The sequence below is a fragment of the Anopheles funestus genome, chromosome 2RL (genome assembly GCF_943734845.2).
Source record: "Anopheles funestus chromosome 2RL, idAnoFuneDA-416_04, whole genome shotgun sequence".
NCBI classification, from domain to species: domain Eukaryota; kingdom Metazoa; phylum Arthropoda; class Insecta; order Diptera; family Culicidae; genus Anopheles; species Anopheles funestus.
Window position 1 is genome coordinate 39393760 of NC_064598.1, and position 25820 is coordinate 39419579.

Below are 25820 nucleotides of genomic sequence, written 5' to 3' on the forward strand. Positions count from 1 at the left end.
TTGCAATATAATTTATGGAATACTTGTAAGTGGATAATTAATTTTTCATTTTAGTTTAAACCATGATCGATAGCATTTGTTTCTATTTGGTAATATGTGTACTTTGTAATATATTCCACTGTAAAAATGATTTTTTCTTGAGTAAACCGATAAATTATAATAAAATATAAATTACTTATTTTAGTGGGCAAGCAAAACAAAGAGATTCTTTTAGTCACATAAAACTATTGCCGCAGTGACATGGTTTAAAGCTTTTCCAGCATACGTTTGATGGCGCGTAAAGCACACGTGCCAATAGAGTGGACGAGATAAAGCTTATTGCAATATATGATCTGATAAGCATTCACCCAATGTTACAGAGTGCGAACCGCTTAGTTTCATTTTATCGGATAAGACGATAAACACACCAAAAAAAAATCACCCCCAAAACAGATGGTTAAAAGCGATTCGAAAAGAGAATGGTACTGCTTAAAGTACTCTAGACACACGGTCAAGGGATGATAAATAACAACAGTTTATTTGGTACCACCGAAACCGAAACTCCCCTTCCCTCCCCAGGTACCTGGGGGAGTGAAAAGGGTAAAGAATAAAACCATAGATAAAAAGAAATTCTCCAAGCGTTTGTGGCAGTTTCTCACCCACCGGTATGCACACGGTCCGGTCGGGCCCTTCTCTCCGGGTTCTTCGCCGTTCTTTCAGCTCCAATGCTGGACATAACTCTGTGAAGGCACCCAAATGGTGCCTGCAACCCGACCACCGAGTGTACAATGAGAGAAACAAATCCCAGACACATAAACTTTTGAACCAAATCCAATTTGCGGATATGCGAGAACAAGTTTTCCCATTCTCGCAGCGCTGCCCCGTGTTTTCCTGGCCAATGATCGGGACTCATAACCGTGGGGCGTGAGGTGGTCAGACGACACCGACGGATGGTAATGTTGTGTCTTGCAGCATATGGGACTGCACCGTACGGGTTTTAGAGCTGATCCGACGTACGGGATTCAGTTTGTGGGCTTCTTGTGGTGGCCGCGCAACGCGCCGGGAGGAGAGGATGGTCATCATTTAGGATTTCTACGGCCACCGGTGGTATTCGCCGTGGGTGAATATGCATAACGATGTCAGCAGGTTCTTAAAGTGGCAAAAGAAACACGCCCGTGTCGTGTTGTACCTTCGCATATCCTTCCCGTAAAGCGCACGAAAGGATATGTTTTGGAGAGTGAGGGTATAAACCAAGGGAATTGTTGAGTATGATACGGAACATGGTTTCAAATGGTGAAGGAAGACGGGTTCCTATGGGTGGAAGGGTGGAGCAACTTCTGGAAACGCACGTGCATAGAACTGAAACGGTCATTTTGAACACACCGGAAAACCACCTGCACTGGGACGTGTGAACGGACAAACCACAGTCCAGCCCCCGGTACAACGTTCGTCCATGAGTTGGACAATCGTGTGCGATGCTTACCAAAGGGACGTGATTTTGATCACGAAATCAGCTCAAACCGAAACTCCAACACCAAACTGGAAAGATGGCGGAGCGGTTTCTGGTGAAGGTGTGTCGAACCAAAAGGTAACAATCTGCAAGCGTAACGAAGGTTATCTTCAATCGAAAACTATGCACACAAATTGAAAATTGAAGAATCATCACCAAGCTTACCTAACCCAAGTTGAAACCGACTGGATAATGTTATCAGCAATTGAATTGAGAACGTTGAGCGTTAAACTAGAAATAATGAAAAAAGATGTCTTAAATTAGTTAGTATTTTCCTGAAATCGTTGATCCATTGCCAATTGTGAGAAACCTCACGAAACCAGTCGTGCGAGATTGTTTCTTTCGCAAAATCTTTCCGGATTCCCTTTAATACGTGTAACGCGCGCGATGATCGGTTAGCTACTGTGTATTCATTTGTCCTTAAATTCATTTTACATCGAGTTCATTTCGTAATCCTATTAGTTCATTTAAGATTGCCCTAGCTCGGTTGTCATAGTTATTCATCTAGTGCAGTTTTTACCTAAGGTCTATATTGCATGTAAATTTCCGTGAAATATTTCAACTTAATTTTAATTAATTCAGATAAATCTCAACATTAATCTGTTTTAAAAATTATATTAAAAAGACTAAAATTATATTGCAAATTGTAAAAAATTCTAAATTTTAATAAAAGTGATATTATTTTTTTTGTTGATAACCGAGAGGAGAATCTTCATAGGGACCCACCCTCCAGAAGGGAAGACCAGTTAAGCTGGAAGCACCACGCTCTGGATACTGTCCGATTTGCATCATGCACCAATGCACCTACGGACTAAACTCCTCTCGAACCTCGAATTACTGACGGATCACCCCGAAGGGTATTACTTCGTGCAGCAGTCCTTAGGGTACATTCGATTGAGTAAAAGAATCGAATCTCCCACTGCACCGCGCTATGGCCCTTGGTTAGAGGACCAGGCGTAACAAGTGATATTATTAAACACAAGAAACATGATGTCCAGAATATTTGAATTTGATCGAAGCTGAATTTGATCAAAGAGAAAGAGAGAGCGGCCTGTTGGTAAGGGGACATCGAAGAGCGTATATGATAAATTAAATTAGCAATCAGTGTGTATATTTTTCATGTACTAAGCTTGCAAATGTGAAGAATTTGTTGTGCACTGCATATCGTCAAAGAGTATTGTGTTTTATTTTATTAAAAACTATTTATATGCCTCCATTTTCCATACAGTAAAAGTAGGAACGCATTAGCATCGAGATAATTGTTTTTTTTTCTACGAGGCTTCTATTTCATTCGCCACTCAAGGACCGAAGTGTGTGCGAAGGAATAAGATGCGAAAGATAAAATAGGCAAACCGGTTTTGCTAATTATAGTTGTGTAGGTGTGTCGTGATAATGAAGCAGAACAGATCATGATCATGAGATAAAGCGAAATTGTGATCAGTAGCGATTGGACAGCGGAATGCGCTTGAGTGATGAAAGCGTTCGGTACATAAAAAATAAGGCAAGAGTTGTGTTTTTGGGTGCCAAAAAGTGATCCTCGAGGATCTTATTCAATACAGAGAATTGTTAGTACACATCAATTCGTGGGTTAATGTGAAATTAAACAGAGAACATTTTGTTTTGCACGTATTTAAATTGTTGCCAGCGTCGGCTTGGCTTTCGTGACATTTGTACATTTCTATCGAGTGTGGTGTTTCTATAAACCAAGGCGTAAGTGTGTAAGTGAAAGATTAATTCCACTGCATGGAAGTAAAGGGGCACAAAAATGCGTAGCTTCCTTGTTAACTCTTTTGACATTTCATAAGTCATCAATACAGTTTCGAATCTAACGGTATCGTGGTAATCGTGATTAAGCGATAACAAGATTTGTTAAATTTTGGCTTACCTGGGCAGGTATTCTTGCGTTCTTACTACAACGTTAAGGTCACCATTTGTCATCAGCTTAGTTTGCTGTACGCCAACGGCGGAGGATACATGTGTGAGTGTAATGAAATTTATAATCAACGCGTGTACTACGCGTGTACTAAGCTTGCACATTATTCGCGTTTGTGTTGTGCGGTGTATTTTGTGTGTGTTTGTGTCGGGTTTTTTTTTGCATTACCTCCGTGCTAGCTTCGGCTAATGTGTAAAATCTGTAATTATTAAAAAATAAAAAAACTTCGGTACAAACAGAAATGTTGTGGAAAGTGCATAGAAAAAAATTGCAAGTGTTGATTGTTTTTTGGTGAAAAAGTGATGTCCTTTTTCAATGAGCATATTGCGCTTATTACGTGATTTCGTGTATTTTAAAATGTGAGGGTAGTGTTTTAAATGTGCCACAGCGCATTGAAGTGTATTTGTGCATTTGTGCACAGAAAAAAAGGAAGTTTTTTTTTGTGAAAAAATGAGATTATTGCGCAAATTTGTGTATTGTAAAATGTGGCCATTGTAGGCGATTGTTTTGTTTTAAATGTGCTAAAGCGCTATGAAATGTGTATGTGCATTTGTGCACAGAAGAAAAAAATGCATGGTTGGTTTTTTGATGAAAAAAAGTTATGTCTGATGAGCTTATTGCTATTTGCGCGAATTCATGATTCGCTTAATGCGTGAAAAATGTTGCCATTGTAGTCGAATGTGGTGTTTATGTGTTTTAAGTTGTGTTAAGCGAGTGTTAGGACATTGAAGTGTGTGTATGTGTAAGAAAAATCCCAGTGTGCGAAGGCAAAGTTTCCGCGAAGAATCAGTTTTGGCTTTCGAAGTGAATGCTTTCCTTTGGTTTATGAAAGTAGAGTGTCCTGCGTACAAATCATCGTTTTCCCGGGTAAGTAAACTACTTTCAATCATAAATACCTTCAGTAAGATTTTCACTAGAAGCTATTGATAGGACAGTTTCTGCCAGCTGTCAGTTTATAATATTAGACGGCGATGCCAAATGTCGTGTATTTCGTGTAAGGCTCAACAGGGCTCTTCCAACAACTGTTCCGCCTAGGGCATCCATAGGTCTTGATGATCCACTGTTTATACTAAGATATGAACTCTGGCCAAAGTTGACCACCACTTCTTAATCACGTTTGGGAGAAAAACGCTTGGAATGGTTAATGGGTCGGTAGTTGTTTCCAAGATAATGTAAACTGAACAATTATTATTGCCTATAAGTTAATTGATGGCATTAATGCGATCGTCAGAAATGCTGGAATAATGAATTGGTGGCTCATGGAAGATCAGGAATGTTTGCCCTTGTCACACTTTCTCCCTATTATTATTAACCAAATTCAGTACTTTACTTGATGACACAAACAGAGCATCAAAGCATCATGTTGGGGACTAAATTTTTATCCACAATCCGGCAGTCTGATGCTGGTCCCCAGCCACGGGCTTTAAAAAATAGATTGTTGCTCAGTTCAAAATCAAACCAAGTCACTGGAGACAAACACTCCGACCACCAGACAGCGACAGCGTCCGGTTCATCTCATCAAAATTAAACCCAACAGTTCCAGGATCAAGGGACTCATGGTTCGGCTCAAAGGTTGCGATGGCAAGTATTGGTGTAAGAGTTTGGCGCAATCCTACCAACGGCGTCAGATAGGGGAATAATGATGATGGGAAAAGTTTTACACCAATCCCCAAAAGATTCCACGGCACATTCCGGCACTCGTGCTCGACCACGCAAGCACCATTATTGGTTTTTGGGGAGGGTTAACTTTAATCCGATGTGAGAGAGTAAGATGGTAAGACATTCGGCAAGCAAATGGGAAAGATTTCCCATTCAGTTGTAACATAAATAACTTCATCACTCACTAACGGAGGCCTGAAAGTCGCAATAGGGTTAGTTGAAGTTGATTGCAGTTTAAATGGCGGGTTAGGCATGGCTTGTTTTTGGGCAAATTTATTGTAGTTATGACAAAAATCAACTTGCGCGTAGTTTATTAGCTCATTTTGTAGCATTTGGTTGGGTTTGGGATATTTAATTGCGTGGTAATATTGACGATGGTTTGATGGAATGGAGAGATTATGAAGATCTCATTGTATTTCCATTTAATTTCATTTGCTTGTTTTGTTCAGGATATGAACCCACTGTGTTTGAGTTTACTAGATAAAGCCAAGAAAACAGGCATCTGGTAAATAATGCATTGCAATCAATAGAAGTTCATATATTGATGGAAGAAGCTTTGATTCAGTGAAATATGTATGCACATTATGCAATATTCATCATCATATTTACAAACTCTTAAACTTAAACATCAATATCCGTTCGTTCGTAGCAGGTCAGATGGTCGTTCAGTGGGCAGAGGAATATTGAGAAATCTTTCCGTAGTCTCATCTCCTTACAATCGGTGCAGGCGTAATTGCATTTGCGGCATCAGCACACCCGGAAGTCCGTGATTCGAACATCTCCGGGCGATAACATACACGTTATGTTACGCCACGAACCACGAACCCGTTGCCACCGGCTAACAAATAGTGGCGTTACACCGACTCTATCAGAAAACTTTTCCCCGTAGTACCCGGACAATTTCCACCGGGGGGAATAGATGTAACGTTAAAGCGAAGAAGGTTTTTTCAACTAGAGGGAAAGTTTTTCGCATGACACCCATCATCCTACGAGACGGCTGGGACAGGTCGGGAGGTTGCAGAGGTGCCGAGGTGGTCTTAAGATGAGTGAAAGTGATTTTCCGCAGGGCATGACATCGATAATGGCATTACGACGTTCGTCAGCAGGTATCATCATGACCTGCCAGCAAATTGGACATGTAATCCGTGAAATCCCGTGATCCAATCCCATCACCGTTAAGTTTGGTCCCGAATTTCGAGGTTGAAATCCATCCGGGAGACAGGAGGCAAAATTTCGATTCCATGCTAAAAGTATGATTTAATTGAAGGATATGAATCGTCGCGTGTGTCCATTCCGAACATGGTTCTGCAGCACGTGCGGGTGTTACTTTTATTGATAATAACGAATGTTTTGCCATTAGCCTCTGCTACCTCCAAAAAAAACCCGGAGGCGTAACTTTCTTCCATGGGTTTTTGGGGGACAAACTTTTCCCGCCCTCACGTGGGAGTAGGGCACAAGGAAAAAAAGTTTTCCCCGGTACGGCACCCCCGGGAATGGGAATATCTATCACTCTGTACCGTCACTTGGCTGACCAGCAATGGAAGGAAACTGGGCAGGCTGGGACATCGAGAGTATCTAAAGAAGAAGAAAAAACGAAACACGCTCGATGTGCTGGGGTTTGGGTTTGGCACACACAAACACACACGGGGGCGGTGGAAATCTTTTCACCTTTTCCGGGCGGACGTCTTCGGGGGCTAAAATTTGGCAGCCGTTGCGTTCGGCGTCAGTAATGAAAATAAATTCGCTCCACATTCCCGTGGCGGTGTGTGGCCATGTTCGCGATGAACGTTTCGGGTTCTTGGCGGACATCTTCCTCTTGCCCGGTATTGCTGCGTTATCTTCCGGGCTTCAGGCAGCATTAGTGGTGGAAGGGGGTGGGGGGCTAGTTGAAATATGTCTGGGGCAATGTTTTTCACTTAGGAAACTTTTGTCATTCCAATGAGTAATATTGCGTATGATAATGGTGATTATGGCGGTTGTGGGAGGGAGAGTCGAGAAAGACTGTCTAAAAATGGTCATTTTTGTCATAGTAAGGCCCAGTACCAAGAGTGCCTTTTTATGCGACTTTTGGCAAGTCTTTTCCTCGACAACACTATAGCATTGTTATGTATATGGAAGCTGCAAAAAGGTTCTGCCTGTTTCGATATATTTAAGTTTTGTTTGAAACATCCAAGCGTTGTTGCGTATACCCATTTCTTATACGATTAAAAATGACTTTTCACCACTAAGTGGTAGCAATGTTTCCTTATCCAAATGAAACCGAAAACCGTGTAGGCTCTCATCCATGGGCAGATGGGATTTGGTTCGTTGTTCCGGGGGTGGCGATAAATCAAAGATAACGCTCGATCAATCAAACCCTTTTCAACGATTTAAGCAGCCAGTTCCGCTTTGTTCGGTTCGGTGGTAAGGAAGCCAAATTTGTTCCTGTGCAGCTTCCGGGCAAGAAGGCGGCCCTGGTACCGGATGTGGTGTTCCTGTTTGATGCCGCCCACCTGGGGATTAGTTGATGATGCTTTTTGGTGTATAATTTAGCGATGGGAATTTATTGTCGTACCGATAAGAACCCACTAATGGAGAACCGTGAATCACGCGCATGGAATGGTGGTGCTTGAAGCACCTTGAAGGATACGTCGCGTGCAAACATAATTTCGTCGTCACCGTAGGACGACGATCTGCATTGAGCTCTGTAGCGGGTCGGGATGTTTTTATCATCCGGATTCAATAAATCTGTGGCAACCTTTTTACCCGGGGGTAGTTTTTTTTGTGTGTGCCCCAAAAACCACTTTCGCACACCATTGAGTGATGGTGGTTTGGGGATCTGCATATAGATAATGCAGTACAGCGCGCTGTTATGTTGCGACGCGCTTAATGTGCCGTCGTTTGACAATGTCGCAGGACGACTTGCCGTGTTTGATGGTTGTGATATGTTGGCAAATGCAACACTACAGGACTATTGGAGGTGTTTTTATTGGTCAAAAATGGTGTGTAACTTTCACCACTTTTGATATCCTCAAAAGGCAAATATTTATTTAAAAAAATAATATTTAAAAGTTCTGTTTTCGGTCTCTTTTTTTACAATTTTTTATAAAATTTGATTTGAAATATACCTTTTAATATATAATTTGTAAGAAGACAGAGGATACACCATTACACCGGCTAGCTTCTATTCCCTTTAGTGCAAATTTTGCCCATGTGCATTCGTATCGGTGCGGCAAGAAGCCGCAGAGCGACCCAACGACGGTAAAGGTGAAATGTTATTTCACTCGTTTCGATTACATTCCAGAAAATTATATCACACCATTGAGTAGTGGAAGCTTCCTGTTAAGAATTCTATCCGTCCTAGGTAGCGCCACATCCGGTTCGCGACTGACAATGATACATAGGGCAGGGTAAAAGCAACCCTACGGAGCAACGTGTGATTCACAAAGCTATTGTCGCGAGCAAGGCCACTAACAGATTGGATGCTCCGACGTTTCAAATTACTGTGCCCGGTACCTGGTCGGAAGGATTCCTTCGTGTACGGAACGGGAGGACATTTTTCATCGCACATGTATTCAACTAGCTGGTTACGGTCGGGAATCCGCCAACATTTCAAAGCACAACGAACCGAAGTCGAGGGAGCAAAAAAAAAACACACACACAAGAACCCCACGGGCAGAAGCGTCACAGTCGTCACAATCGAACCGGTTGGAAGGTGGCGCGAAAAAAGTATACTAGAAAGAAATTCAATAAATCTTTCACCTGGAACACACATTCTGTAGTATGTGTTTTTTGGTGCAAACGGTTTCGAACGAGTTGCCGCCGAGAAGTCCCTTGGAATCGCTCGGTGTTGCAGTCGTAAAACGAGCTTCCGATGCTTGCTAGCGTACGAACCCAGGCCAACGGTTGGGCGCTTTTCAACCCAACTCCTCAAGAAAAAAAAACTCCCAACCCAACACCTCAACAGAACTCCCTACAGATAGAAAAAATCTAAAAAGAAAAGGATAGAACCCCCATCGATGGATCGAATCGATCGGAAGTGTCATGCGACGGATCGTATCTAGTTGAACGCACTGCTTCCGAGATCTTTCCTTTCGGCATCACGCGGAAAAGGAAGGAAACGTCCGCAAAGGTGACATACATAGTCGCCCATCGGTGTACACGCGTTATCACAACCGACAACCGAAGGCTCTCACGGGATGAGCCCAGAATCAAAAAGGAACCTAGGGGAAGAATAAATGGTAAAAGCTATTTGTAACATTTCAGCAAAATTATTTCTCCAGAAATTTACTTCTTTTCTGTGCCGCCTTTCCCGTTCGCTTCGGTTGCTGAATTTTCCACACTTTTCCCGGAAGATGTGAACAAAAGCTAGAGAGGGATCCACACCGAAGGATGCTTTCGTAATAGATAGGGAACGAAAACTTGCTTGGTTCTTGGTCCTTCTTTTTTATCGATACTCAGCATTCAGGGGGAGGGAAAAGTGGGACATGTTAATCCGGACATGTTGCTAGTAAAACCACACCTGGGAACCTCAAACGATTCGTTCGGAAGATGATTTGTCGTGAAACTTTTAGTTGTGATATTTTTGTCGATGGTTTTTTTTTGTTATAGAACGTTATACGTAGGTTTATACGTAGAATGACGCATTCTACACTCTAACTATCGCTTACGATGATTGTATTTGTAGTATAATGTGAATTATTATCTTTGGTATTAATAATGGTTTCTAGTTTCTGCGACGATAATCAAAGAAGTGACATTTCGTCCCAAAGCTTCTAATGTTTTTCGACATTTCGGCATTTTAATGAAGTTGTTTAAAATATCAGAGGAATAGCACCGTTCTAGATTCAATCATTGGAAAAATAACTGAAGAGTAGTATACGCATTTCTTTCGCAATTACGATACAAAGCGACCTGAAAACCGACTTGTGTCTTCGTTACAACAGAAGTTCTTCCATAGGGGAAAATTATTATTGACAGTTATTATTTTTGTATGTGTATCATTATTTCTACAAACGTTCCACAAATAATTGATAGTTTAACAAATAGATTTGTGTTCAATAAATTGGGAAAATACAAATGATTAGTTCCAGGGTATTAAATATTTCCATTCAAAGTAGAACAAGCATGATTTAAAGTTGTAATGGCTTATTTGCTGTAACCTTTAGGATATTACAACAAAGTAGATACAGAAAAAAATCTTCCAAGTTTTGGAAATGATTGATTGCCCATGGAGAAATAGTACTAATTTAATATATTGAAGCTTTTTAACACTAGAACTACCAAGCGTTTTAGGTGTTTTTCTTAGTTGATTAATTTTTAAACAATTTCGAAGAGTTGGAGTATATTTTTTTGTTTGTTGGAGATCGTATTCTACCTAGAATATATATGTACAAACTCATGTTTCTACTACCTTAGGAATATTTAACCCCAAAAAATAATTTGATGAAAATGAACCGTTCCAATCAAAATGACTCGTCCGGTAGTTCTAGTGTTAAAAACTAAAAACTAAAACTAAAGCTAAAAACTAAAAAAAAATAAAAAATAAAAAAAAAGCTTGAGGTAATGTCTTAGTTTTCAACGGTTCTCCATTTGTCTACAACAGGGGTCGGCAAAGTCCGGCCCGCGAGCCAAATCCTTCCAGCTAGACGATTTGATTCGGCCCGCGAGGAAAGTTTTGTAGGGCTCACGAAGAACAAAAAATGCAATTATAACGATATCAGATTATTTTTATTCGTGCGAATCCAAATCAACACCAATTATGTCGTATCTATTTACATTTTTTCGAAACAAATCAGTAAACCGGGAAGTAAACCGTGTATCCACATGTTTCCAGATTGTTTTCAAATATTTTGCCCGTAATTTCAGGTTAATTTTTACTGCCTGGCCCTTTTGGTGAAATCTCTGCTGACCCCTGGTCTACAATATAAATATTATATTGTGAAGGTAAAAAACAAATTTATCAATCTTAAACCATAATACCCTGAGGGGTTGTGCAATAAAAGAAAATAGAATTAGAAAAAGAAGAAACTTCAGCATTGACTGACTAGTGAACTAGCGACAAATTTTAGAAAACATAAAAAACCTCACAAAATGCGTACGAAACGCGTCAGACGGGTTATTTAAATGAGAACTACAGCCAACCTGCAATAAGAAAGCGTAAAATAGTAACTCCACTCACTATGGCCCGAATGAAGGCTGTCTAGCTTTGTTTGAGTATCAAGCTTTTAGTTCGGCTCATTTCTCCACCATATCATTCAATAGTGAAGATACGAGCATTCTACCCCACCGAAACTGCTGCCCGAAAAAGTCTTCCGGTGGCTATTTACATAATTGAGAAGCAGCCCCAAGTTACGAACCCCGCCCGCGTATGAGTTGGGCGTACGCCATGCCTCCGGACGGATCGAAAGTTTTGGCCTTTAAATAATTTGAATATTTCGGCTCTCGGCACATCATTTCCGTTGTTCGCCTGCTGACAACACTGAAAGCGTTAGGCTTCTTAGTGGCACTATCAAGTTGCTGCCATTCAAACCGTTAGTTGAACAGGGCTCAGGAGAAAAGCTCCGTTTCGTGGAATGAAATAGAAAAAAAAACAAAGTGAATCTCGAACAGTGAAACTGGTCGACGAGACGAGTTGATCAAACATGTAAAACTACAGAATGGGCCATTTGTTGCCGAATTTGTTACACACCGTTTAGCTTAGTTGCTTTAGGATGAAAAATATACTTCACTTGGGAGAATTTTCCATCTCAAATTGGCATCTAGAAAATTTTTATCTTCTGTTTTTGGAATAAATTGAGTTTATGCAGGAAATTTTGTTCGAAGGTAGAAGATATTAAATACTAAATATTATGAATAATTGCATGAATACATATATGAAGAGAATTGTTTGCATTTTTAAATGGATTTTCATCTCTTCTCATCGCTAGTTCTCGGGTTTATTTTTCTACGAAAATGGTATTGATTTGCGATGTTAGTCTAAAACAAATTGTGTTATTTAAATTACAAAGTATTTGAAGTAGATTGGTTTTAAAACCGTGCCATCACAGCTCCCTGTTTACATTCCCATTGCGCTCGTTGGTTAAATATTGTGATTACGGCGAACCCAATCAATACACGATTGAGGGTGGAAAATTTCCACTGCAAAGTTTATAAAAGATGGAAGAGGTTTTTTTTCATTCTTCCTTTTGGATTTTTACATTTCTTCCTATTACTACCAGCTAGGTACTATATCGAGAATATGCAGCACACTTGCATGGTAACTGGAACGAAATCCTTTTTTTTCGTCCATCCATTTCCAACCACTGAGCGGTGAGTGATTCGCTTTTCACAAAACTCATCGGACTGGTTGTGCTTTATTACTATTTTCTTGCTATATAGTGCATAAAGTCATCCGGGGCACGAGCTGTGGCACTTTTTACCGTTTGTGTGCACACACAAAAATATACACACACACACACACGTGGGAAGGCGGGAAGCATGGTCGGTCTGCGCCAAGCAGAGGAAGCGAAAAATCCAAATAATTTATATTGACTTTTAATTTATTGCTGTGGATAAATTTCCGGCACTGAGTGCATTCGCTTTCTCGTACACACACACACTCTCTCTCTCTTGCAGTCGCCCACTCTATCCTGGTGTTAACTCACCCACCCACTTGTGTTCGGTTGCAACTACCCGATTTTCACCCTTGCAAAATTCCCCAGGCCCAGTGAGTTCGTGGGGGCAGAAAAGGGTTCTTTGCTGCAGCCGAGTTCAGTCGTCGGGGATGCACCTTTGCAGTTGACTTCTGCGTGACAGGCAGCATGGGAAAGTAGGCTCTCCGACCACCTGCCGGTGTTGCCACACGATAGGTAAGGTTAGGCTTGGTACGCCGGGTTTGAGATTACGATCGTTCAGTGTGTTTACACAACTTTAATTAATCTATAACACGATCTAGCAGCAGAATAAATTGCATTTTCTACAACTATCGAAGCGTGCTACCGTTGTGCGCTCTTTTCATCGGAACCACCGAGAAAATACGCAAAGGGTGTGTGTGGGTATGTGTTTGTGCATGTGTTCCATTTCTCATTTCCGTCTTGAGCGTGTCCAACGTGAAGGATGAAGAGTTAACCCAGCGAGAATAAGTCTGCCAGCTGCCGTTCGAAAAGCTTGCCATCGGGTCGTTGTGGATAAGCTTTGGTTCACAAATGGAGAAATCGTCAGCAGGGAAAGTGTGCTTCACAAAAAAAAAATCGTTGATTGCCAACTACCATCGGCTAAAGTACGAGCCCACTTTGTGCCAATCGCTCGATTTTGAAGTGATCTTTACAATTTCTTTAAACATCCAACAACAGTACGGGCCGTTATCGCACGTGGCGTCCTAATTGTTAGCAGCGAAACGAATCGACGAAAATTCGCACAATAAGCGATGGAATTTCACCAAATTCGCGCACTCTGATTTGCCTTTAATGTGCGACCATCTGCGCCAGAAAGGTAATCAAAAATGCATAACCACACATTAACTGAAGCAAAGGCAATGGACGCCCTGTACATCCGCGTCTCTGTACGTCCTTCCTATTCACGCCGACCACCCGGCTGGGACTCTCTTTTTCACGCAACTTTTGCAACCATCCCCTTCCTGGCGGAGGGTTTCGGTCCGATAGCGGAAGTTGGTGTGTTAAAAATCACATTAAGTTTAATGACGTTTGAAATTGGCGGATGGTGGAAGCGCTTCCAGCGAACATTCGCGGCTCGACACGGCTATTGCTCCGTGATGGCGGCACCCGGTGTAATTGAAATGAAAATTTACAATTCCAATTACCCTCCATTATGCTGGGCCAGACTCAATTGATGTGAGGATAGTTTGGTCCTTCTGTGGACAAGCTGGGGCGCAGCTTCCTGTTACGCTTACACTCATCAGAAGGTAAATTTGATGAAAATTTGATCGTATTTGCGAATACCCATGATCCGTACGTACAGTTGAATATTGGGCGATTTTCGCCGAAGAACCCCATATTATTGAAAAGCAATTGGGTTGTATTGGTTTTGGGTTTTTTGTTGTTAATAGATTGGGGTAATATTTTGTGGTATTATGTTTTTGTTTTTGATAGGTAAAATAGTCAACTTAACACATAGCAATATTATTCGCATTCCGTTGAAATTTCATTGTTTTATGATTTTAATGAGATTATTTTCCCGCGCACTTCTCGTTTGCATTTGCAACTAAAAGAAAATTAAACGATTAGATTGTACGTCTGTACTAAAGCCTCGTCTATTAAAAAAATAAATAAGTATGCAATAAATACATAATAAGTTATTGATATGCATCGAGCTCATGAAAGCGATGAAGTGGGCGGAAGCTATAAATCGCAAGTTGAACTAGGTTATGAGTTAATATTATTGGGTAGCATTTTGTAAGATGTTTGTAAAAACAAACAGTAACAACCCACATACTATCTAAAGATAAATTATAAATGTTCATCATATCGGATAGCAAGAGAACATTCACGAAGACGAGTAAGATTAATCTCCTTTCGTCATCCACCATTCTCGGCTTTCATATGGCAGTTATTTCGTATGACGTTTCAGAAACTTCGACTGTATGCTGTTAGCACGAAAGTTGGATATAGTGTCCGTTATCTATAACAACACAAAAACACTGATGTTGAGATACGCGATAGGGGTTCTAGCTACCAGACAGTCATTCAGAAGTATCTGAAGAAATTTCCCAACTCCGAATACGTGTCTCTGAGGTTAAAGCTGAAAGTGTAGAAAACAATTATAGTCTCATAGATAGAAAAGAATTATACTCCCAATACTTATATACAGCTGTGAGACATGGAATCTGTCCAAAGTTGAAGAAAACTTCTTAGCTAACAAAAAAGCTTTTTCTGTACAATAGTTCATGTCAAGTCTGACATTATGCCCCATTTATGTTGTGTGAATTTCATTGTCCATGTGGTGTTCCTATATTAGTGAATTCCCAACGTTGAGCAAAAATTTTTTGTATCACCAAATAATAAATATTCCATCTAACATTTATTTATATGAATGTCTAATAGTTACATTAAAAATTATTCATTGCAAACGAATTGCTTTTCCAAATTGCCCATATCGTATTGTTGCGCCTCATTGTAATTGAAATTGTTTAACATAAAAATGTATTAAATATACAATCATCATCATTTCTGGTCTGCTCATAGTCCAGCACGTCGCGAAGACATGGCCTGGTCGCCATGCTACAGGAGTGCATTGGCGTCCTTCGTTAGCATAATTCAGGACTCAGTCCAGGTCTTGTGGATTGCAGGAGTTTGTGGAGCCCGTAGTAGGCACGATTTCCCCGAACAATATGCCTTCGGATATAGCTGCTCATTTTCTTGTCCGAAGTTGCGATCGTACCAAGGTAGCAGAACTCCTTTACTACCTCGAGATCATCGCCTTCAACTGATACTCTGCTTCCGAGTCGGGCTGTATCACGGTCAGAGCCTCCGGATTTTGTCTTCGTCGCATTGATCCTCCTGATCCACGTCGTTTATATCTATCTCAACAAAGGACCTGTGGAGCTCTTATATTAAATTTTTATTTGCTTGTTAAGAACGGCCATGCCTTATCAGGACTTATTTTTACCACGTAGCCGGATAGACAGTCCTTGCTATTGGGGAACGGTCTGGATGGGATTTGATATTCGGCCCTTTCGTGTGAAACCGGCGTCGTATGACACATTTACCATCGGTCCGTCGTTTTAATAATAAATATTAGAATATATTGTGTTCAACAATTTTTTTGCCTAACAGTGGTTATATGCAAATTGTTTGCTAAAAACTTCAACTGTGAAGAAACTAAATGTGATAACAAATACTTCGCTTTTTCGAAAATCTCCTTTTAAAATATTATCCATAATGTTTGTGACTCCTTTTGAATCATTGGACATCGATTACATTTGACTGATTCGTTAGTCCAGATCTTGCAACAATCTTTGAGATGAGATTTCCTATTACATCAGTAAACTTTCTATCCCCTTGTGAAGAAACAAGTACATTCGTGTCAGTATTATTGATTATTTTAGCTACGATTACCACAGTTTACTTACCCACTACATTACTTCCAGTGTCTTACCTTCTTCCTCTCGAGTAGTCGAATTCCAACATTACCATCGTAATTAATGAATCAATTTTAATTTGCTTATCTTACCATCAAGAAGTGACCCTATGAAGGGTTCATCATTTTCTTCACCCGGAAACTCGGATTTCGTTGCAGGTTTTGTTCTTCAATCCAATTTCAAACAAACTCACCCATCGCTAGCTAGCAAGCTGCTTTTAAGAAAGCGCACAGGTTAGAAACCATCCGTTTTTGGAGATACAAATTAATTAACTTCCAGGGTAAGTGTTTTATCATGTCCGCATCCCAACCAAACTGATCCCCGATACGAATGGCCATTGCAATCGAAAGGTAACGCAAGAGTGTTTAATGTGCTTCTCGAGAAACCTTTGCTGGTAGACACACTTTAGAAAGAAGGACAAACACTCTCAGCAGTACATATCTGTCTTCGGGTAGATATAATGGCTACGGACGGGCTTGCTGTGTATGTGCATCTTTCGAATGCGTTCTATTCGCGACGCAAACGGCAAATGTCAACTGATTGCAGTACGTGCCACTGGTACTACCCAACTCCATCAGAGTCTGAGAAGTCAATGCAACAGATCAACTTCAAGGCAGCTTGACGGCAGCAGAAGTTTGCGTGTTGGTTTTCCCCCCCCCCCCCCCCATTTAGATGGAGTGATTTTCCTTGAAGAAAACTAACGACAAATGCTGCATGGAAGCAGAGCGTCAAGTAGAGTGTAGCTTGGCAGATGGTATTGGAAAAAAAACCCGAGAGCGTTTTACTTCTTACTAAACTATTGTCGTTCGACTGAAAATCTGCGAAGAAAATCGTTCGGAATGTCAAAGTGGCTATCAAGCTTCGTTGCTTGTTGTGGGATAAATGTCATTGATGGGAACCGATGGAACCTTCCTTCCAATGCAGTCTTTCGGTGTGGGACACCGAGACGGAAGCGCACACCAAGACAAATAATGTGAAGTAATTGAAGTTTTTTCTTAGTTTATTATGAACTTCAGTTGTTGAGAGTAGGCAACAAAAACGAAAACGCTTTAATTTCTTTTCACCTCCCCACACCTAAGCTGGTGGGGAGTTAATGTAATGGAGATACTAATTAATGCGGCAATAGAAAATGGAGAAAAAGCTCTCCCCAATACATGTAAAACAACTCTTTTTTTCGTATTAATTTTGTTTTTATTTTCCGAATTTGTGGACTGGTACAATAATCATACAGGATTTGCTTCAAAGCACGGTTACGGACTCCAACCATGGGGATGCTATCCTTTTTTGTTTTTTTTTGCTTTTTGCTCCCCAGCAGTTTTTACTTCTATGTTTTGACGCCAATTTGATGGTTTGGTTTTCTGATCAAGTATCGTCTGCTTGTATCGGTCCAGTTCTGGTTTTCCTTCTGGTAATGGGCCACTGTTTCGGCTTGGAGCAATTACTTACGGTACGTTTTTGTTTGGGGGATTTATTTACCATTAAAGTCAATATTTAATTTACTTAATTTTTTTTTCTTCTTCTCCACCTAGCCTGCGCCACATTACTCATTAATGTATCTAGAGTGTTTGTTTTTTCTCTGTTGTGATTTTAGCCTCGATTTAAGTACTTTCATTTTCATCTTATTTTTTTTGGTTGATTTTCTTTTTAAATTTCGCTCATTTGTTTGTTTCATGTTTCGGTTTTGTGTGGGTGTGTGTGTGTGTGTCTTTGTGGAGTTGTATTTGTTTCGTGTCTTTATGCTAAAGGCTAAATATGTACGGTCTTATCTACGATTTACGGCTATCACCAATAAGCCTTCGGCATGATCGCTGATCATAATCCTAAAAATTTGCATTCGGATTAAACACGTCCATACGTTTAGTTTTTTTTTTAGCGCCACACACATTTTCTTCCGTCTTTTTTTGTTTTGCTTTGTTTTGTCTCCACTTCGGCCGCGCATCTCATTAGTAGTGGTACTTATTATTATAGTGGCTTACGATTTACATGCTCAAAGGTACATCCATATTTAAATATAAAAAGTCTTCGTTCAATCCACGAGTTCGTTTGATGTTAGTATATGCATTCATTTTTTTTGCTTCTTTGCTATTCTTTTCCATGAACATCATTATCCTCGTTCTTGCAAGTTTGGCTCAATTTTGAGCAGTTTAGTGTTTCTCGTGTTTTATGCACAGAGCTTTTTGAGCTTTCGGAGTGTAGCTTTTTGGCAGACTCCATTTGCATTAACCGGGTTTTTTTTGTTTTGTTGTTGTTACTGCTTGTATCGTTAAAAATGTATCATCAGAAGATAAATAAGTGTTGAATGTACGGATCATTCAATATGCTTCCACCGAAAGAGACTGATGTTTCTTATCACTATTGCGCTCATTTTGTACCGGGGGGATGGGTGTGTGTGTGTGTGAAACTGTTTAGTGTGTGAGTTTGAAACAGCGAATGTAGTGTATGTACGTGAGCGTTACTTACGAGTCTACCTGTGCCAGAAAGTAGTTTTGTGTAGTTTATTTGCTTAGTGTTGTTGGGTTTGATTGTGGTTTAAGTAGATTAATAATGTGCTATTTACAAAACGATTGCGTCACGTTGACGAATCAATTCACGTGCTCCTAGAGCTTTAACTAACACGTCGCTTACAGTAAAATGTTCTACTGCGTTCTTTTGCTAGAAATGTACATTACAAGCATTGGCTCTAGAAAAGCACAAATTTCAATGCTTTGATTTTGATGGGGGTTGATGAAGCGCCGGTTAGCGGAACAGGGGGTAGGCGTCATTGTGTGTTGGACGGGAATTAGACCAACGCTTGTTTTTTTTTTGCTAATGCTTTGTATCGTTTTGCATTTTTTGTCACAATCTATTCCTCTGGACTGTGATACAAGGGTACGGAGGGGCTTTTAGTTTCTTTATCTTTGTCAAACAAATTTCTTGCGCGAGTTTAAATACTTCACATTCATTCAATATTCTGCACTGAAATGAAGACACTACTGTACACACAGGGGTGGAATAGGGGATGGAATAGGGGATGGAAGGATAGACAGAGTAGAGCAGAGTGAAGCTTCAAGCTACTGAATAGACCAAAAAGACACCAAAAGGACGAAAAGTTGGCGCGTCGGAAAAAGTACCACCACCAGCACCATTCATCATGGCTGCAGGCTTATTCACGGTTGAGTGCATCAAAAGTGCCGACTGCATATCTGGGGGTATTTTTTCTCTTCATTCCTGTCCCTTTTATTTGGTTCCATTCTTTAATGTGGATTCCCGGTTTGTTTTTTTTTCTCGCACCGCAAACCCAGTAGGATAGCGATTGTGTTCGGTGAATGAATGTCACTCAGGAAGGTTATATGGGAGCGTTCCTGGGGAGATGCTTTCCATCCTTCCCGAAAACGGGTTTCGACCGACATTTTCTTGGCATGTGTTCCGCATCCTTGTGCTTTTCTCGAGCTTCCAGCGAAACAGTCAACTAGGGAGCGCTGGTGCATAAGAGACGGACAGGCGGAACGCAACATGAGTGTCCCACGGACACCCCAAAAACGGATGTCGGTTGAACCATGCGGGCAAGATAATATCGGGGCGGAAGTTTTATAGACCGAAAACCGAAAACTTTTAACACCACAGACACATTGACGTGTTGAATTTGGGACGATCAAAGCTATCTCTCGGGAAAAGGGGGAAAAATGGGAAGGCTTGTGAAAAAAACCGAATGAAAGTAGACACTCTCTTTCTCACTCTAAATCACACACATACACACAAACTCAATGAATAAAAAAAAAGAACCCTCCAACTCCCCTCCCCAAAACCACAACATTTTGCAAAGTTTTCGTTAAGAATGATCCGGAAATGGGTTTCCAAGTGGATAAAAGTGTAAAAAACCACATAAAAGAATGAAAGTAAGGGAGACAAATACCCGAACCGGATTCGTCGGCACTTGGGCTGAAGAAACAAACCGACACAGGCGGACAGAATGAAGCGCTTAGACATGGCGATTTGGGATCAGGCTGAGAGGCACAATGAAGCTGCGGAAACAATCTTCGTTAATCTTATTCCGTCAAAATGATGCGACACATCGGACATGATCGAATCGCAAAAAACTCAGCAAAAAAACCCCCCATCAGTTTGGGAGGGTGAGGAAAAAGACAAGAGTACCCAATACATCACGCCTTCCGGTGGTAGATCAAACTGTGGGTTCCAAAGACAAGGGTTTTCATTTTGTTTCACATTTCGATTCGTTAAAGTAGGGAACAAACAAAACAACAAAAATACACAAATGGTGCAAAAACAACATACCAACACAGTTGCACATTAAAACCGCGGAAATTCAATCTCCAGCTTTTTGGCAAACAATTTGAAGGAAAGTGAACTGAACGGAAAGTCCTGTTGCTGGAAAGGTGGTGGATGGTGGCGGGTGGTGGTTGGGAACCGAGTGGAAAGTTTGGTAAATTTTCCTAATTTTGTACTAACAAAAGCAGACGAACGAAAGCAGCTTCTGTGGTCGTTAGGTAAACTCGGTTTCAATAGCAAAAGCGCGTCGCTCCTACCTCGCTGCGTCCTAGGCGCGCGTGGTAAAGTTGCTCTGGTTGCTCGAGTCAATCTGACGGTATGTTGTATGTATGTTTGCGCAAGAGACGTGTACTTGTGAGCCATGGTACTATGATTCAAGAGGAGGTGGGAGAATGCCAGTAGGAAAAACAGCACCCAAGTTGCTTGCATTTGATGTCAGCGGTGTTTGTTTATTTTCATATTTTAATTGATTCTTTCCTACCGACCAAGCATGGAGCATGGCCACGTAGCCGGAGCAGCAGTTTGGAACACCAGTTGGAAAGAATGCGACGATTGGACGTTTCGGAAAGTTTTCCCTGACGCCGGTCCTGCCTACGGTGTAATAACTTCATCAAACCTCATTATTGAAACATTTCTGGGTGGTTTTTCGGGACCCCCGTCCCCTTCAACAAAAAAAATCTGTATAGCGTGATCTGTGTACACTTGCCAGGGGTTTGCAACGAGCTCTAAAGTGTTCGGCCCACTTGTGTTCACTGTCCGGGGCGCCGTTCGTTCGTTCGGGCCACGGGAGCATGAAAGTCGTTTAGTCAATTTTGCTACAAGTTGACTTTTTGATAATCAAAACAATGGTTAAAATTTATTTACAAAAGACTTCACTCCCAGCGGGTGCCATGTGCCAACGTTCACACCGAGTCGCGTACCCAGGTTCCAGGCTCTCGTCATCCGTGCAGCGAGGCGTAAATAAACCAACGGTAGATACTTCGAAAATTATCCCCCACGAAGAGAGAGACACCGAGAGAGAGAGAGAGAGAGAGAGAAAGAGAGTGGATAACTGAGCGGGGTAACAGCAGTGACAGTGACAAGCTGTGGTAAGATGGCACATGCCCAGAATGTTTCTTACCCACTCGGTTGCTGACTTCTGTTCCCGGGGAGCCTAGCCCGAATTGATTTTAATTTGCTTAAGACTTTATCTAAATATTAGCGCACACAACTTACGGTTCTGTGGATCTCTTCGCTACCCCAATGCACGGATGTTTCCCCTTCAAATGACAGTGTTACTGGCTTCAATAGGCCACCGCAGATCCTTGCACAATCATAAAGCATCATCATTCATCCATCCATCCATCCGACCCACACCCACACACACCAGCTGACGGAGCGATTTGGTTGACTTTCTTGTTGAATTAGTAATGATGCCGAACCGAGGACGGTGTGTCACTGGGAAGGGAACCCATCTCCCATACAACTTTGTATGCTTGTCAGGCCCAAATGCCGCGCACTACTGACCCCTTCGTTGAAGTACGAGTACGGAGACGGGTAGGGAAAAGTTTCCGATTTGCCTGTCACGTGCCAGGGACGTACCGAGAGTGACATCGGCACAGACAAATTCCCACCCACCCAGACCCGTGGGCTGACGTGTGCGTACCACCGGATGCGGTGTGGCACGCCATGATTTGCAAGGTGTTTGACGGCAAATTAGCGACAATGCACGATTTTCTGCGGACAAATGCGTATATGTACACGGTTAAAGCGCCTACGGTAAGTGGCAAGCGATAGTTCGAGGTTAATAATGATGAGTTTGCGCTAGAATCTAGTTTGCGAGCTTATACAACACGGCAAACACTTTTGCGTCACACATATACACCTATACAGAGGGATGATCTACCCCACCCGTGGAGGGGGTGGGGACGAAGGGGAATGGGATAGGTAAATCGGTGGCTCTGTGGGAGGAATCGCTAGTTAGCAAAGCGCATGAAACAACGAGGTTTTTTCTTTGCTCTATTGCTAATGGGGAAGTGTGCATCGAGTCGTCTCTTTGGCATATGTATGGTTTTTCTTTTTTTTAAAGAAGTATTCTTCCCTTACCCATCAGACAGTTGACACTTCGCTGTCTATGAGAGCGAATAGTGTTTTTGGTTTTAGTTTAAATTATCAAAGTACAGTCGTTTGTCGACCACTTGGGTCTGATTCTTCTACGATTGAATTATATCTAATGTATCTCTGCTTGCTGTGTCATCCCTTATCTATGTGGTTGATGTTGTTGTTCGGAGTTTGTTGCTCACCTCAAATAATGATCCAGTTAGAGTTCTCACTTTGAAGAATGGCCTGAAGCGCCGCACGGTTTGAAGTTTGAAGATTCGAGAAAGGATAACAACTTTCAAGGTTTTCTATTGGAACCCGGATAGTGTTTGTAGTTCTTCATAGAATTGGGGTGGGATTTGCTTCAACATAACGTTTCATGGTAGGAACCCTTTTGCCTAGACAAGTTGTACTGATACTGATTGATATCAGTAAAATAAAACGTTCCTACATCTTCCTTCATTAGGGTTAGGATAAGGAGCAGAGGCGGGAAGCTGTGAGCTGCTATCATTACATGTTTCACCTAAGAATACCACACAAACGGATGATCGTCGGAATGATTGAGTTGAGCCAATCCTTAGATGGTGAGCTTCGAGCGATCGAATAGCGTGCCGCCATGTAGCAGGGCACCGAACGGAGACATTAGCCAGGGAAGGATGGGCAATAGCGTCATTGTCATCACTTTCCAAACCGTTGATTTTGGTGCGTTTCGGTGCAAGGACGTAGAGCCGGAACGCGATGTCGAGCTGGCAACCTGCATTTCCTCCGAGTGAATGTCGGACGTTATTCGTTGCGTGTAGAACTGGAAGATGTCGCTTACCTTTTATGTGTGTGAGAGAGAGAGAGAGAGAGAGAGAGAGAAAGAGAGAGAGGAGAAGTCCATTTGATGATGGTCAATGCTGGAAGAATAATACGCTTAACCACTGCTCAGGTCTTACCTCGTTCCAGCCGTAACGATTTTTCGCCTGCACGATGGCTTCGTACACGGAACTGTGCTGCAGGCCACGCAACGTGAACGCCATGACGTGTGTCAACGGTTCTGATGGGGGTCGTGGTGCAGGCGTTAGTATCACATCATGCCATCGGCCCGGCTGTTGGAAAGTTTCGTTCATCTACGTACGGATATGACGGACACGCGTGACCGGATGTGGATGTAGAAGTGAGGACGAAAAAAAAAGATCAACAATTTTAGAAATACGCAATCAATCCCCATGTATTGGAACTGCTCCAAGATCGCGTTTGGATCTGTGCCGGCACACTTACCATCAGCTTCCGGTAGAGCAGTCGAACCTCCTGGAGCGGTGGATAGCTTTCTACTTTCCAGGTCAAGTTAAAGCTGTCGGTCGAGCGGCTCCAAGGTGGCGACAGGAAATCAGCTGGTCCTGGCCGTCCTGAGACTTCCATGTACTTCTTGGACCGTCCTAGTGAGTTATCCGCAACGCAGCTAACAAGATTGGAAAATTAAAGGAAATTTTAAGCAGCATGAAAATACAGGAATGGAGCACAAGCGTGATTCTAGCTGGAAGAATGGGCCAGTATTGATGAACATGGAGCAATCCGGTGTTCTCGATACAAAGAGGTGTCAGCAAATTTTGTACTGAAAGTCTCTACCATTTCGGCACAATATCGAATGTTGATTGATCGACAAGAAAGTACTATATGTACATGAGGAATATCATTGTGGTTTTTATTCTTCACTACAGAGGCATTTATGTGGTGGAGTTGGAATATAATCTGGACAGTTGTATCAGTCTATCTACATTCCAGCTTAAAGTTAACTTTGAGGGATAAAATAAAACCCAAACTAATGTGACATTCTCCACTAACCTGTAGTTGCCAAAGTCTTCCTGCTGCACATGGCGAATGGTGAGCGTGTGGCGATTTCCTCTGGACGACATCGTACGCCGATCGGTTGGCTGCAGCGGAAATGAGTTCTGATTCCACGAGACCTGCATAGGAGAGTACAAAAAAATACAGAGAGTCAAGAGAAGCGCATGAATGAGTGTTCGTAGTTTCTATTACAAAAAAAGTAGAACGTAGTCCTTTTTCTGTGAAAGGACGATGAAATGATATTCGTCAGGTCAGAATGATATTCGTTCCTCGTATGAATAGTTGAGCCACGATAACATGTAAGGACACTAACAGAAAAGAGAGAGAGAGAGAGTTGAAGAGAGTCAAAAAAATGGTTCTTTTGAACCATCCTTCGTTTTGCTTCCGCTGTATGATATTAGAATGTTGTCAACGAGTGTGTTATGCATGCCATTTTTTTCTCTCTCCTCTATCCCCAATTTAGTTGGGTCAGGACATGCTATTAGTGATTCGTACGGTACGACATATGAGCTAAGCCGACCCGTACCAATCCGTGCATATGCAGCAAGATCGGATTGTGGCCAATGAATGGTTTTGCTGGAACGTCCTTTCAAAACACGCTGGCCAAGTGCGAGTCCTAGTTTGCATGGTTTGATCACACATCGTTTTGCCTGAGGTTGACTATTATTGCTTCGAAGGGCCAACTTTCTTCTTGTTTCGTATGTTCTCCCAGGCTTCCCAGGCACCGTTCCGCGATGGACCAACGATTGACAATTGAATAAAGTTGAACCGTTCTACAGTACTACCAGTGAATTTGTAAGACCAAACGTAATCGAAAAAAAGGAAGGAAAAAAAATATTCGAAGCTCGCCAAAGTGTGTGCTTCAGGAGTGTGGACAAGAGCAAGAATAAGGAAGTTGGAAGCAAAGCAAACATTCCCCATCAGCCGGATTGTGGTTGTACCGGTTGAGAGTCACCGAGCACATTGGCATTACACAGAATTGCACCAACAAAAGCCATCACGTGACGGAAGTGGATGAGAAAACCGGGTCCATTGTACCGAGTAATAACAGTGAAATTTTATAACTTCGAATAACTCAATTTATTTAGCTTAATTGATTGTAAAGAAAATATGTCTGGTTTGCCGCTTGGGCGGCAAAAGTGTAATCGGTTTTTGGGTTGGCCATGAGTGTTTGGTTAGTGGTTCTTTTTTTTGTGTGCCAATTTATCCTTACGATTTTTCTTGTCTGATGGTTTTCGGATAGTAATCGTTTTTTTTCGTTGTTGTTAATATTCAACGACATAAAAAAAAGTTTTGTAAAAACTGTACAAATCATTACGAATGGGTCTTGTGGGTGTGTTTGTTTTGCACTTGAATTTATTATGCAAATCTTTAACAAAAATCGATTGTAATTCTATTTATAATGAATAAATAAAACTAAGCGTAGGTTAATTTATTTCAAACCATGCACGATACATTTATTAAAAGTCATTATTTTACGGTGTATAAAAATTGTCTTGGACATTCTA

The 25820-nt window shown here is 41.5% G+C and overlaps 2 protein-coding genes across 6 annotated transcripts in view; both read right to left on the bottom strand.

Moving 5' to 3' along the window:
• LOC125762071 (uncharacterized) overlaps positions 1 to 25820 on the bottom strand; it is a 494872-nt gene that overhangs the window by 215251 nt on the left and 253801 nt on the right. The window lies entirely within an intron of this gene.
• Positions 17757 to 25820, bottom strand: part of LOC125762058 (MAM domain-containing glycosylphosphatidylinositol anchor protein 1) — a 222217-nt gene continuing 214153 nt past the window's right edge. For all 4 annotated transcript variants that reach the window (XM_049423790.1, XM_049423789.1, XM_049423791.1 and 1 more), the window contains exons 8-11: positions 24310 to 24431; positions 23746 to 23926; positions 23421 to 23594; positions 17757 to 23302 (exon numbers count right to left, since the gene is read on the bottom strand). In XM_049423790.1, coding sequence (XP_049279747.1) covers positions 23060 to 23302; positions 23421 to 23594; positions 23746 to 23926; positions 24310 to 24431 — 720 coding nt within the window. In that variant the 3' untranslated portion in view covers positions 17757 to 23059. The remainder of the gene's footprint in view (positions 23303 to 23420; positions 23595 to 23745; positions 23927 to 24309; positions 24432 to 25820) is intronic.